Raw genomic sequence first — 15,386 nt, forward strand, 5'->3', positions numbered from 1 at the left:
AGGGTCTGATGAGTTGGATTATATTTCCACACTGCAATTTTAACCTTGCTGTCTCAATAATGTAGTTTTATATGGATGCAAGCTCATTGCAGGTGTAATAGCTAAGAGGATATCACACTGATGTAGGGTGGGCCTATAATCCAATATAGTATCCTTACAGGAAAAGTGAGTGCTATGTGAAGACAGAGTCACAGGAGTAGATGGTCACATGACAGGAGAGGCTAAGGAGCATCTAGGATTGCTGGCCCACAGGAGCTCCAGAGGCAGGAAGGGCCCTCCTGCCATGGTTTCAGAGGCAGTGCTGCCCTGACCTCAGATTTCTGGCTTTCAGAACTAAATCAGTTACCGTGATGGTTCAGCACCCAGCTGTGGAACTTTGCTATAGCAGTCTCAGCAGACTACAGGGAAAGGGGCATGAGGAACCAAGGAGCCATTCTGAGTTTTTCTCCTTTGCGCTGACTCCCCGCATGGACCCCATACTCACCTGAGGCTCTGACAGTAGAGCAGCTGGGGCAGCAGGCTCTGGAGGACGCTCTGGCTGAGGCACAGGGATAAGTTGGCCTCTGGAGAGCAGATATCAGACATCTGCAGGAGGTAGGCTAAAGCCTTGCGGTGCAAGGGGCTGGTCATCCCAGCCAAGGCCCCACTCTGCATGGCCTCCTCCACGCTGCAGGCCAGTTCTGTGTGCTGCAGCTCGTGCAGGCAGTACAAGACGTTGATGGCACGTGCACAAACTGCAGTGTCGGGACATAGCAAGCCTTGTAGGAGCTCAGCCACCTGGGCCCGGTAGCTCTGGTGCTCACCTTGGACCAACAGGGAGCCGGCCAGCAGAGTGTTGACCCTTGGAGACAAGAGGCCCGAGAGGAAGCGAAGGAACACATCCAACCTCCCATCCTTAGCTTGTGTGGCCCGCTGGGCTGCACATCTGAAATGTGCGAGGAACCCCAGCCTGGGCCAGGACATGCCACTCTCGGTAAAGAGGTCAAAAATGGCCCTCTTGGATGCACTGTAGTAATATGTGGCTGCCATAAATTCTTGCAGAGACAGGTGAGTGAAGCAATAAGCTGTGGAAGAGGCCAGAGTCTCTTCCCGCTGCAGGAGACAGCTGCACAGAGTGCTCTGCAACAAAGTGAGGTCCATGCCAAATGCCTTTATGTCTTGCTCATAAAACACGTATTTCTTCTTAACCAGCCCATGGAAGGCCAGGCGTCCCAATGTCCCCACCATTTTGCGGGCCCCCTGGGTCACCTGCTCAATCCTAGGAGTTACCTTTCCCTTGTCCTGCCCCTCCCCTCCCAGGGCCATTCTGAAGTACCAAGAGTAGAGTTCACACAGGGTCTGAGGCGGTGGCAGCTCTGTGTCGTGGACAGCCAGCCTGGTGTGGTACAAGTGACCCAGGGCCATCCCCGTGAGCCTACAAAAGGCTGGTATGGTGCACATCAGATACAGAGCCCTGTTGCCCTGCACCTGACTCAGTATCTGGCCCGAGAGGTTCTGATCCTCAGGAAATGTCTGCTCCAGACACACTTTGATCTCTTCCTCAGTAAGGCCCCGAATCTCAGTCATCCGGTCCACTAGGCCTCCAGGGATCTGACCAGCAGCACCGGGACGGGAGGTGATCCAGACAGAAATTTCTGGAAAGAGGTTGCCTCGGATGATGTTAGTGATCAGGTGGTCTACCTGGATCTCCTTCTTTGGGTCTGTGCAGGCCATGGTATTGGAGAATTCCAAGGGCGCCTTACACTCATCCAAACCATCCAGGACTAGGAGAACTCTGTCTGGGGCTGTCACCACCAGACTAGCGTCCCCAGTGTTTGGGAAGATGGAACAGATGAGTTTGTCTGCGGACAGCTTCTCATAAGTATTAAGATCCCGAAAGGTCAAGGGTAGAACCACTGAGAAGTCCTTGCCCACTTGGCCTCTGGCCCAGCAACGAACAAAATGCCTCACCAGAGTAGTCTTGCCCACGCCAGCCACTCCGATGGTGATAGAGACGCGAGGTGGGATGGATACCCGGGACAGAGGCAGGAAGAGCCTGTCCAGGGTGATGGCCCTGGCAGGGTGCCAGACCCCACGTGTGGCCTCCACCTGGGTAAAGTCATGCTCCCTTAGCTGCAGGTCTGTCAGGCCCTCTACCAGCATGAGGTTGGCCAGTTGATGTGAGGGGCTGCCCAGTTCTGGGTCGTTTCCTACCCTGCTCAGCAGGGCCTCGCAGTGCTTCCTTATCCTCGAATCTGCACGGCAGAGAGCAAAACAGGTAAGGTCCCAGGGTAAGGTGAGGGGGTTCGGATACCCTCCCCTGTGGCTCCCCCGCCCTGTGGAAGACTTACCGTGGCTGTGAGATCGCAGCGGGGAGTCTGGCATTTTGTTATGGGCCTGTAGCAGCTGACCACGCTTCCCAGTCAGTAGGTCCACAAGTGCTTTCACCTGCTCAGCCGGGGAGCCAGCGCTGCAGGCCAGGCGTTTCTCTCTGTCCCTCCACAGATCTTGCTTCCTCATGGAGCCTGTGGTTGCAGCAGGGGCTGTGAAGACAGAGGCGAAACTGCAGCCTGGTGGACCTCTGTTGTTTCTTGGCCTCTTAGTAGCTTCCTGGCCTTCCTGGAAGCTCAGGGGCTGTGGGACAGTGATACAGAGACGGCAAGAGGCAAAGCCATGCCATGCCTCACCTGCTCACGCTCTTTTGCCAAAGCTGGCTCCTTGTTTGAAGCTCTCCTATACAAGCCTGCCCCATGTATGTTCCTCCTCACAACAGGGGCCACAACAGTCCCTTAGGGACTTGTGGGCAGAGACGGACGAGTCATCCATTGTTTATAGTTCTAGAAGAGAAAACATAATGGGAGAGGGGGTCAGCAGAGGTCACTGTCCATTACTGCTGGCAGCAGCCCTATTTAATATGACCCAGCACTTGGGAGGCAGAGGTGGGCAGCCTGGTTTACAAAGTGCAGCCAGGGCTATTGCAGAGAACACATGTCTTGAAAAACCAAAACCAACCAAACAAAGATGACGCAGGAGTTGTCACTGTCAGGAATCTGGCCAGTGCTGGCTGCCTGGGGTTCTCTGGTTCTGTGATTAGCTGAGGTGATCGTTGTAAACAGACACCTGGGTTTGAACTTGCACTGGGGATTGGTATCAATTTAATTCAGCAGGAACATTTTCATACAGAAAATGCTAAAAGTCTAACAGTAAGAAAAGCAGCCAATGCCAGACGGTGGTGGCGCACGCCTTTAATCCCAGTACTCAGGAGGCAGAAGCAGGCGGATTGCTGTGAGTTCGAAGCCAGCTTGGTCTACAAAGCAAGTCCAGGACAGCCAAGGCTACACAGAGAAACCCTGTCTTGAAAAAAAGAAAGAAAAAGGAAAAGGGAAAAAAAAGCAGCCATTCCACTCATGGCCGTGTTGAAGAATTGGTAAATGCAACATGTTTAAGGTTTAAGTCCAACAAGCTGTATTAAGCTGGGAACGCTAAGGCTGGCACAGAGTGGACCACTCTCTCCTCACTCCTGCAAAATCCTGCTGGCATTTGCTTTTTCAGTTTTCCAAATGTTCAACCAAGGGGGAAAGCAAGTGACATTGCAGCCAACTGTGGTATGTGTTTGGATTTGCCCTTCCTTCCTTCCTTCCTTCCTTCCTTCCTTCTTTCTCTCCCCCCCTCTTCTTTCTTTCTTATTTTTTAAAAATTTTACAAGACAGGGAATCTCTGTGTAGCCCTGGCTGTCCTGGACTCACTCTGTAGACCAGGCTGGCCTCAAACTCATAGAGATCGGCCTGCCTTTGCCTCCCAAGTGCTGGGTGGGCATGTGCCACTATGCCCAGTTGATTTGTGCTTATACTTAGATCTTTTTATAGCATCTCTAGTAAAGCCTTATTTTTTTTTCTCATCTAGAGTTGGAAAGTAACAGTTTCCTACTGGCATCTAAACTTGTAAAATAGTTTTGTTGTCATTCTTAATACTATTGGTATAAAAGATGATTAATTTTTGTATTTCACCATATCTCAACAGGCTAAATACTTTTGTTGACTCCTTACTTTTCTGTTAGTTTTCTTCAAGCTTTCAGGTTTTCAGTACAAATAATTTCATCTTTTCAAATAAGATTTATATTTTGTTTATGTGTGTGTATTCATGTCTGTTTGGGTTTGTGCACATGCATGTGTGTGCCCACAGAGGTGAGAAGAGAGTATCAGATCTGCTGGAGCTGGCAATGTAGGTGGCTTGTGCCCAAACACTGGTCCTTTGCAAGAATAGTATGTACTCTTTTATGTGCCCTTAACTGCTGAGCCATCTCTCTAACCTCATAATTTCATCTTTTTATTTCTGAACTGTCACTCACTTTGAACAATTTCACTGCACTGGCAGCTTTTTCCCTGGGGCAGTGCTGGTGAGCAGTCTTGTTATTCTAGGCATGAAGAGCAGCTCTGTATAGAACTATTGGGTTTAGTATGTGGGTAGACTTCTAGTTTTCCCTTCCTCTTGGGGACAGCTCCCAGATCCTATCACATTCAGCACTGCTGGGTGATGTTCCCAAAGGCATGCTACGCCCCACAGCTTTGCGTCTTCCCTTTCATAGACAGAGCTCTGAGGTTAGGTGATCTTCCTAAGGACTCATGGCTGGGAGGCACGGATGCTGAGCTGGGATGGAACCAAGGCCTCACTGGTCCCAGCACCTTGCTGTGTTGCTGCCTCTGTAGCAGGTATACACATGGTTTAAAAACTTGGTCACTGGCGTAGTGGTGGATGGCTTTAATCCTGGCACTTTAGAGGTAGGGGCAGGAGGAATGCAAACTTCAGGAGAGCCTGGACTACATAGTAAGACCTTGCCTTAAAAAAATAGAGGACGCGGGCGTGATTGGCACATGCCTTTAATCCCAGCACTCGGGAGGCAGAGGCAGGCGGATCTCTGTGAGTTCGAGGCCAGCCTGGTCTACAAAGCAAGTCCAGGATAGCCAAGGCTACACAGAGAAACCCTGTCTCGAAAAACCAAGAAAAAAATGGAGGAATGTCTGTTAACTAGAAAATATTTTTTTTATTCATCCACTCATTCAACCAGTAAAATTTGAAAGTGTGTGTGTGTGTGTGTGTGTGTGTGTGTGTGTGTGTGTGTGATGATGTGTGTAGTATGTGCTCACAGGCCTGTGTGATTGTGCACACATATGGAGAGGCCAAAGTGGAGTGTCAGGTGTCTTGCTGTGTCATATTCTGCATTACTTCACTGAGACCAGCTCTCTCACTGAACCTGGATCTATGCCGGCAGCCAGGAGGCCCCAGAGCCCTTCCTGGTTCTGGGCTCCACCGTGCTGGGAACCATGCACGTGTATGTAGCCATGCATGCAGCCGTGTCCAGCTGGGGACATGTGTGCTAAGAACTTGAACTCAGGTCCTTGTGCTTGCCCACTGAGCTATCTCCCAGCCTCCTGTCTGCAGGTGTGGTTGCTTGTTGTTTGTTTATAAGATAGTCTTACAGTGTGGCCCTGGCTGGCCTGGTGCTTGCTCTTTAGCCCAGGCTGGCCTGTACTTGATGGAGTCCCCCTGCCTCATCCTTCCAAGTGTCGAAACTGTAGGTATGTATTTTGGGAAATATTTGTTGTAGACACAGGGAATGTGAAAGTGAACAAATTGGGCAAAGTCCCTGTCTTGTGAGTAGGGAAAAGTAGGGCACAATGATAATAATGGAGAAGGAAGAAGGTTTCTAAGGCGACTAGTGACATGAGTGTGATCAGCAGCGGGTGACAAGAGCTGGCCGTCTGTGTGCTGGGACCGAGGGATACTTTGCCTCAGAGGCTTTCTCTGAATCTGTGAGCTGCATAGATACAGAAGGGTGATGGGGCTGGGAGCTGCCTTAGTGGGTGAAGTGCTCGCTGCCCAAGCATGAGAACCCGAGTTCAGAGTTCAGACCCAGTGTGAAAGGCAGGGGTAGTGATGTGTGCTGTGAGGCCAGTGCTGGAGCAGGCACAGGCAGCTCCCTGCGCTCACTGGCCAGCCAGTGTGGCCAGCCAGGTTCCATGTGGCCAGCCGGTGTGGCCAGACAGCCTCTGTGTCTCAAAAGAAAAAAAAAGGCAGATATTGGTCAAGAGGACACACACTGTCTACCTGTGTTCTTCAGGCATACACATACAGACATGTGCACTTGCACGCATCACACAGACTCACAAATACACATGGAGGCACACATTAGAAGAGTTAGACAGTGATGAGAAGAGCATTATAGACAGAGGAAGTGGCTAGATAGAAAAAGAAAAGGGGGCTGAGGGTTGGCTCGGTGGTTACGAATGCTGGCCGCTCTTCCCGAGGACCTGGGCTTAGTTCTCAGTATGTGTTATCAGGCGGCCCACAGCTGCCTGTAACTCCAGCTGGCCTCTGAGGCATACCCTCACACAGATGTATATACATGAGTAAAGCCAACAAATAGTTTTAAATGTTTTATTTATTTTTATGTATGTGGGTGTTTTGCCTGCATATATGTCTGTGCACCGTGTGTGTGCCTGATGTGTGTGAAGACGCCTTCTGATCCCCTAGAACTGGAGTTACAGGCGGCTCTTAAATGCCATGTAGGCTCTGAGATCCTCTGGAAGAACAACCAGTACCCAACCTCTGAGCCATCTCTCCAGCCTCAAATAATTTTTTAAAAAAATATATAAGTAGCCGAGAAGTGGTAGAGCATCCCTTTAATTCCAGAAGGCAAAAGGCCAGCCTGGTTTACAGGGCAAGTTCCAGGATACACAGAGAAACCCTGACTCAAAACCCCCAAAATCAATAAAAAGCCGGGTATGGTGGCCCATGCCTTTAATTGCAGCATACACAGGAGGCAGAGGCAGGCAGATCCCTGTGAGTTCAAGGACAGCCTGGTCTACAAAGTGAATCCAGGGCAGCCAAGGCTACAAAGAGAAACCCTGTCTCAACCTCCCTCTCAAAAACATATGTGGCTAAGATATTAAAAGGAAGCAGTCTATAAATCAAGAAAGAAGAGCATTGAACTATTAGTTTCATCTAATTGGCAAATATGAAAATATAGCATGATCCTGTTGAGAATGTGGCAGTATTAGGGATCTTTTTCTTAAGATTTATTTATTTTAATTAATTTATTTATTATGTATAAAGTGTTCTGTCTGCTTGTATGCCTGCAGGCCAGAAGAGGGCACCAGATCTCATTATAGATGTTTGTGAGCCACTATGTGGTTGCTGGTACTTGAACTCAGGACCTTTGGGAAAGCCAGTGATCTTGAGCCATCTCTCTAGCCCAGAATTACTTATTTTTATTTTATGTATTATGAGTATTTCCCGTGCATGCACGTTCACCATGTGTGTGCAGTACTTGTGGGGGCCAGAAGAGGGTGTCAGGCGCTCTGGAACTGGAGTTATAAACGGATGTGAGCTGACATCACATGGGTGCTGGGAACAAATCTTGGGTCCTCAGCATGAGCAGCAAGTGCTCTTAAGTGCTGAACCATCTCTCCAGCCCAAGATATCTTAATACATGGTGGTGGAAATACAAGGTAGTATAAAAATATAATGGAATATTTTTTGTAGTGCTGGGAATGGATCCTCCTTGTGCATGCTAGGCAAACTCTCCCACTGTTACCACACTTCCTAGACAACATTATAGATTTTAATTTGCCGTTAGAAATTCTACTTATGGCCTGCCCTACACTGACCATAGGAAGGCTAGCCCCACCCCTCAACAGCCACCACATATGGGAGAGCTGGCCCCACCCCTCACTGGGGCTGCATGGGAGAGCGGGCCACGACCCTCGCCTGGAGCAGGGGAGGCCCAGCAGAGACCTAGGCTGACCAACCCAGATCTAGGGCCTTGAGTTGGCTCGCCCCAACATCTGTCCCCTCTATAAGCTGCTAGAGCATGTGAAGGGGCCAGTCCTGTGGGACCATAGCCAGAGCATCTCCTTGACTCTGCACAACAGCGGGATATACAAGAGGAGTATTGGTGAAGGTCCAGTATCAATGGTATAGCAGAAGCCAGAGGCTTGAACCAGACCAATGACTCATTGCCATGAGCATTAGCAAGATGTGTAAGCAAAAGGTATACTGTGTGACACACCGCAGCTCCCAGTGTCACTGTGACAAACAGTGGAGAGGTGGGAAAGAGAGAGGAGCGGGGTGATGTAGGTATGGTGCACCCGGAGCCCCACAGCTGTGCCTGCTGTGAATGAGAGAAGACTGCACTTGATCCAGGGGGAGCGTGCTGTTGCCTGGACAGGTGAGGGTTGGGGTGTTTTTGGTTTTTTTGTGTTTTTTTTTGTCTTTTAACATTTTCTTCTTTTGGAGGGAGGAGGTTACATGGGTGGAAGGTGGATATGGAAGGACTGGGAAATGAGTGGGATTGGGGTGCATGATGTGAAATTCCCAAAATATCAATAAGAAATTATGCTTTAAAAATTCTACTAATGAGAATTAAATTCTTTATCTGTGTGTGTATGAGAGAGAGAGAGCACGTGGAGAGAGAGAGAGAGAGAGAGAGAGAGAGAGAGAGAGAGAGAGAGAGAGAGAGAGAGAGAGAGAGAGAGAACATGGAGAGAGAGCACATGGAGAGAGAGAGAGAGAGAGAGAGAGAGAGAGAGAGAGAGAGAGAACATGGAGAGAGAGAACATGGAGAGAGAGAGAGCACATGGAGAAAGAGAGAGAACATGGAGAGAGAGAGAGAACATGGAGAGAGAGAGAGAACATGGAGAGAGAGAGAGAGAGAGAGAGAGAGAGAGAGAGAGAGAGAACATGGAGAGAGAGAGAGAGCACATGGAGAGAGAGAGAGAACATGGAGAGAGAGAGAGAGAGAGAGAGAGAGAGAGAACATGGAGAGAGAGAGAGAGAGCACATGGAGAGAGAGAGAACATGGAGAGAGAGAGAACATGGAGAGAGAGAGAGAACATGGAGAGAGAGAGAGAGAGAGAACATGGAGAGAGAGAGAGAGCACATGGAGAAAGAGAGAGAACATGGAGAGAGAGAGAGAACATGGAGAGAGAGAGAGAACATGGAGAGAGAGAGAGAGAGAGAGAGAGAGAGAGAGAACATGGAGAGAGAGAGAGAGCACATGGAGAGAGAGAGAACATGGAGAGAGAGAGAGAACATGGAGAGAGAGAGAGAACATGGAGAGAGAGAGAGAGAGAGAGAGAGAGAGAGAGAGAGAGAACATGGAGAGAGAGAGAGAGAGCACATGGAGAGAGAGAGAACATGGAGAGAGAGAGAGAGAGAGAGAACATGGAGAGAGAGAGAGAGCACATGGAGAGAGAGAGAACATGGAGAGAGAGAGAGAGCACATGGAGAGAGAGAGAGAACATGGAGAGAGAGAGAGAGCACATGGAGAGAGAGAGAGAACATGGAGAGAGAGAGAGAGCACATGGAGAGAGAGAGAGAACATGGAGAGAGAGAGAGAGAGAGAACATGGAGAGAGAGAGAGAGCACATGGAGAGAGAGAGAACATGGAGAGAGAGAGAGAGCACATGGAGAGAGAGAGAGAACATGGAGAGAGAGAGAGAGAGAGAACATGGAGAGAGAGAGAGAGAGAGAGAGAGAGAGAGAGAGAGAGAGGATGTATGCACAAACACATGTGAGTACAAGTGCCTGTGCATGTACAGAGACCAATAGAGGACATCAGATGCCCTGCGCGCTCTCTGCACTTTACTCCTTTGTGACAGGGTCTCTCACTGACCTAGGAGCAGGCCAGTGGCCGGCCAGCCCCAGACATCCTCTCCTCCCTCCACAACACTGAGGTTTTGTCTGTACAGCCACACCTAGATTTTTACATGGGTGTTGGGAATTTGAACTCATGTTCTCATCAAGTGCTCTTACTGAGCCTTCTCCCTCACCCCCACACATGGGGATTTATCTTAAATAAATAATTGGACAGATACGCACAGATAAGACTATAAGAATGCTCATAAAATGTACACAACAGGAAGAAGTTAAAGTGTCAAAATTTTTTTCTACCCAACAAGAGACTGATAAAAATAAAAATGGCTCAGTTCCACATTGCAATACTATGAAGGCATAAGGTAAAGTACAGCCCAGAGTGTGTCAAATTAGAACAGTGCACACAGTGTGCTCTTTATTTTGAGACAAGGTCTCATTATGTAACTCCGGATGTCCCAAAACTCACTACCTAAGACAAACTGGCCCCCAACTCTGCGAGGTGACCGTCTCTGCCCTACAAGCGCTGAATTAAAGGTGTGTGCCTCCACGCCAGGCTTCCCACTATACCATTTGCCTTCTAATGTCATAAAGATTCAAAACACCTTATTTAAGGTACAGTTTATGTACAAAATGCATAATTTTGAGTATAGCTAAGTTAGATGACTCCATTCTGTACTGTGATGGAAGTTAGCCCAGAGTCTTGCTCGTGGTCTAACACTGAGCTATCGCCCCAGATCTACAATACATTCACATTTTTATATTGAAAAAGTTAAAGTACAGGATACAGGGGCTGGAGAGATGGCTCAGTGGTTAAGAGTGCTCGCTGTTCTTCCAGAGGATCCAAGTTCAGTTCCCAGCATCCACATCAGTGGCTCACAGCTGCTGTAACTCCAGCTTCAAGGGATCCATTTTCCTCTTTGCAGGCACCTGCAAGTACATGTGCATACATATACACAGAGACACGTGTGTAAAAGGGACTTTTATTCGCCTGTTTCAGTTGCTGTCTTGGAAGGATTACTGCCTCCGTCTGCTAGCCTAGACCTAATCCTGGAAGCTTCTAGCCTCCATATAATCTAACCTAGGCCTAGAACGTTTTCAGCCTCTGAGATTTACTGCTCACCCTTTCTTCCTGTTACTGAGCTCTGGGCTGGCTGGTTCAACTCAGCTGTTCTGGCTCAAACTCTTCTCCCAGCTGACTTATTCAATCTGGCTTCTCTCTTGGTCCCTGAATTGCTCTGCTTGGCCTCAAACTAACTCAGCAATCTTTTCTAATCTGGCTCCTTCTCATTCTCTGACTCTAAATTCCTCTGTCTGTATCTGAGTATTTTTCTTATTCTCATTTGTAAGTCTCTCTAATTTTCCTTCTAAGGCTTGTATCTTAACAACCCACTTTTCCTATGTTATCTAAAAAAATAACAGAATACAGTTATAGTAGGATACCATTTTGTTTTACTGTAGGAAAAGCTGGAAATATATGGCAGTGGAGCTTTTATGAATTTTAATTGCTCAGGTTTCACTAACATTGCTCTTACACGTCAGTAGACTGCTTACAGAATTATGAAAAGTAATACATGTTTATTAAAATAGTTAAATAATCCAAAGAGAGAGTGCAGTCTTCTATCCACTAAGTATAACATTTTGTTTTGTAGTTTAGTTTTTAAAATATTAGGATAGTGCTGGCAAGATGGCTTTTAGAGGTTTTTTTAAAGTGCTCACTGCACAAACATGAGAGCCACAGAGCTGTCCCTAGATCAGAGGAGAGAACTGACTCCTGAAGCTGTCCTCTGACTGCCACATGCATGCTACGATGTACTTATGTGCACGCACGTGTGCACACACACGCGCACACACACACACATATACACACGCACACGTGCACACATACACACAAATATTATTATTAAACTAAAAATTGAGATGACAGATTAGACACACACATACAGAAGAAAGTATCACAATGATGAAAAAACAGGATGCTCACTATTCCCAGTTATGGTTGAATACACAGAAAATTCACAACAGTCTATGGACAAATGACTAGGCCTGATGTATGAGTTCACAAGGTTCTAGACCCAGGGCCCGGGCTCACAAACAGTCATTCTATTTCTACTTACTAGCAACAATCAAATCAAAACTGAAATGCTAAGGTATCATAAAAAAATTGCCAGGTAGTGGTGGTAAATGGCTTTAATCCTGGCACTTGGGAGGCAGAGGCAAGTGGATTGCTGTGAGTTCAAAGCCATCCTGGCCTACAGAGCAAGTTCTAGGACAGTCCAGGCTACACAGTGGAACCTTGTCTTGAAACAAACAAACAAACATAAAGAAATAAGAAAAAAAATATGCTCTTGGATTTCCAGGAAGCTTAAAACCAATCTGAAATGATAGATGTTAAAGTCACTCTTGGGGTTGCTGCTTCCTGAGAGGGGGTACAAGAGACCTCTTGGGTGCCAGTTTCTACACAGTGATCTGTCTGGTGATATAAACACAGAGCCATTGAGCTCAGCTTACTATGTGTAAGGTACATCTTGACTTTTAAAGTTAACTTTGTAAAAATGCAAATGTAAGTGGACCAACTGAAGCAATTCAGTGTCCACCTGTGCGTGTCAAAGGCCAGGATGCGAGGGGCCCCAGTTGTGCTTTCTGGTAGGGTATTGTCAGGGCATGGACTGTGTCTAACCACTGCCTTCTGTAACTGGATGCCCACAGATGATCTAATTGCTGCTACTAAGAGGATGAGGTGACCGTGTTGTGGTTTGTTTGTTTAGATTTGTGTTTTGTTTTGTTTTTCGAGACAGGGTTTCTCTGTGTAACTCTAGCAGTCTTGGAACTCGCTCTGTAGACAAGGCTGGCCTTGAACTCACAGAGATCTGCCTGCCTCTGCCTCCCAAGTGCTGGGATCAAAGGTGTGCGCCACCACCGGCTGACTGCGTGACCTTGTTTTGAAAGGGCTCTGCCAGAACATTATGTCTGGTGGAGCCTTTTCTGTCCCATGCTTCTTCTCCCAGGGCCACAGGCCTGACCTGAGCCTTCTGATTCCCTTCCAAATGGCTGCCTTGGCTTAGAAACTGGGCACATGGGCTGCTCATATCTCTGGCTACACACAGTACTTTGGGCTCTCCCTATTACCAACTCCTCACCCTCATCTCCCTCCCAAGGTCTGACCTAGCACCATGGCAACTATTTGGCTTCTGAGATCAGCGTCCTGAAGGAAGAGGCAGCTCCAGCCCTAAGGATACACACCACCTAGACTAAGCTGGACTGGGGCGGAGGTCCAGGGCCTAAGAGCCTGTCCATAGGGTGGCTTACCATAGCTAACACTCCCTGTGTCCAACATACACCTCGCTCTGCAGCGGCACCTCTTACAGAAGGCCTCCCATAATCACCAGTCGCAGAATGACAAGTTTCATCAAACCCAGGGTGTGGCTGGGAGTGGCCCTGGGGGAGGGGGTGCTTAGGGGACAGCTGGGAGCTGTATTACTACTTCCCTTGACCTTCGGGGCAGGTGTTGGAGTTGCTACTCCACTTACAGGTGAAAACTGAACACCAACAAGAGGGTCACCTGCCTGGGCTCTACAGCCCAGGAGAGGCAGGCACCAAGACTGTGGGTGCTCACTTGTAGCAACCTGTAATGTGTCCTCCTCCTCCCATGTCGTCCCCAAGAAAAAGGAGCTGGGCTTTCTCCCTTAGGATCCTGTCAGGACAGGACCATGCGAGTTTATTCTCCACTGAGACATCCAGCCCCAGCAGCTCCCAGCAGCCAGGGGTCCGCATTCTGGAGTCTCCTCATGCCCAGAATAGCTCAGGTCCTAATTAGTCTCAGTTCTCCTACCAGCTGCCTGCCTCCCCCATCCCCCACACCGCCTTTCTTCTGTCCTGCACTGATGTGCTTAGGCTTCTACTTACATTCCTGCCGTTGTTGTCGCCCCAGGATGCTCTATCTGCATGTTCCTAGGCTCAGCTCTGCTCCAGTGAGCAGGAGGCCGTGGTTGTGGTGGAACGCCTTGGGGTGTCAGTGCAGGCCAGCTGAGTCTGATGCCTTGGTCTGTCCAGAGCTTGAAGAAACCTTCTCTGAAGGGATCAGGGCAGTTTACCACACCGATTACACTAGGGCAAGGAGTGACAGACCCACCACATCCTGCAGTCCCCAGGAGCCCACCCACTGTTACTGCAGCTCCGGCTCCTCAGCTCTTCCTGTGCGGGGCTCCACCTCAACCTTCCTTCCTGTCTAGTTTGAAAAGCCAACAGCCTCGCTGACAAATCGGTGAGCTGGCTGGCCCCAAGCTCAGCTCTTTGGTTTTGTCACATCCCCCTAGAAGTCTAAAGAGTAGGGAAATGATGTTGGGTCTCCATCCTGGGACTGAGCATCCCCATTGGGCATGCTCAGGAGAGGGTACAGTGCAAAGCTGTTGACATGTTGCCCTCCGTCCTCTGAAAACAGACGCCATCAAGAGGTGGTAGCTTTTAGGTGGGTGGTGGGGAACCAAGTGAGCAGGGAGGAAGTCAGCACCTGGGTTTAGGTCACGCTGCTGAGAGATGACTACTGGGGCCGGAATGCCTGTACACTTCCAGGCCTTGACAGCCTGTGACCCTCTTTTTACTAGACCGCTTCCTTTTCACCCCAAAGGTACCTATTCTGCGTCTCCCTGTGAGTCAGTGGGCCCCAAAGACAGGTCACCTGGATCCTGAAACAGCTGACTGCAGCTGTTCACAGCAGGAACTTTGTCCCTGAAGGTGTTCTGCTCTGACAGGGAAGGAAGGGTAAGGACATGACTCAAGAGTGAACAAAGGAGAAAAGCTGTAATAAATGAACTGTTTAGAGCATCTTCTAGTGACAGGAAACAAGCCATTTATTGTGAAACCACTGAGTTAGGTGACAAGGTGTGTAGCCAAGTGACAGGGGCCTTGAGCTCTTCAGCAAGCACAGGGAGTGACAGATGTTCACAGCAGCCTGTGTGTGTGTGTGTGTGTGTGTGTGTGTGTGTGTGTGTGTGTCTGTCTGTCTGTCTGTCTGTCTGTCTGTGTGGCACTTGTGGCTGTTACTTGTCCATTCCCACTGAGAGGGAGGGGCCTTGGTGGTAGGTTAGAAATGCTGTTTCAAGCCAGGCGCAGTAGTGCACACCTGTAATCCCAGCACTCAGGAGGCAAAGGTAGGCAGATTGCTGTGAGTTCAAGGCTAGCCTGGTCTACAAATCGAGTCCAGGACAACCAAGGGTACACCTTACATCCCCTTCCCTACTGAGCACAGAGGAACATGCCAGGAGATGGAGGGCACAGTGGCAGCCCCTTGAGAAGCCTAAAGACAGAGCATAGAGTCCGTAGCTGCAGTCCTGGCCAAGAGATCCAGAAAAGATGCCTAGAGCCAGGTACCTATCTGATGTTGGAAGCCACAGGGGCCTTATGGGCCTATCAAAAGAAATTGGGTCTGCGTTCTCTAGGGATCTGGCAGGAGAGGAACCCCCTCTTCCCTGATGATCATGGGGAGCACCCCAGTGCTAGCTCCCTCCTCACCTCCCAGTAATGGCCACCAGCTCATACATTGACTATTTCGGGGTGTGTGTGTGTGTGTGTGTGTGTGTGTGTGTGTGTGTGTGTGTGTGTGTGTGTAAGTACACATATTTCTTCAGGGTCATCTTCACTCGAGACTTTTTGCTCCCCAAGAGCAACACAGCAGGGCAGACAGCGGGCTTAGGAGTGTGAGGCTTCTAGCCTGCAGTCAGGGGCCTTTCCCTGTCAGTTCCCTTATCTGAGCTAGT

The 15,386-nt window shown here is 49.0% G+C and overlaps 1 protein-coding gene across 3 annotated transcripts in view; it reads right to left on the reverse strand.

Moving 5' to 3' along the window:
* NLRC3 (NLR family CARD domain containing 3) overlaps nt 1–13,808 on the reverse strand; it is a 37,842-nt gene extending 24,034 nt beyond the window's left edge. For 2 of the 3 annotated variants that reach the window (XM_084761933.1, XM_084761932.1), the window contains exons 1-3: nt 13,537–13,808; nt 2,331–2,816; nt 485–2,234 (exon numbers count right to left, since the gene is read on the reverse strand). In XM_084761933.1, the coding sequence (XP_084618059.1) occupies nt 485–2,234; nt 2,331–2,499 (1,919 nt within the window). In that variant the 5' untranslated portion in view covers nt 2,500–2,816; nt 13,537–13,808. The remainder of the gene's footprint in view (nt 1–484; nt 2,235–2,330; nt 2,817–13,536) is intronic. The other variant, XM_084761931.1, reaches the window with a different exon arrangement.
* Nucleotides 13,809–15,386: the final 1,578 nt, after the last annotated feature.

Source organism: Acomys minous (assembly GCF_964271855.1).
Source record: "Acomys minous genome assembly, chromosome: 16".
In the NCBI taxonomy this organism is placed as follows: domain Eukaryota; kingdom Metazoa; phylum Chordata; class Mammalia; order Rodentia; family Muridae; genus Acomys; species Acomys minous.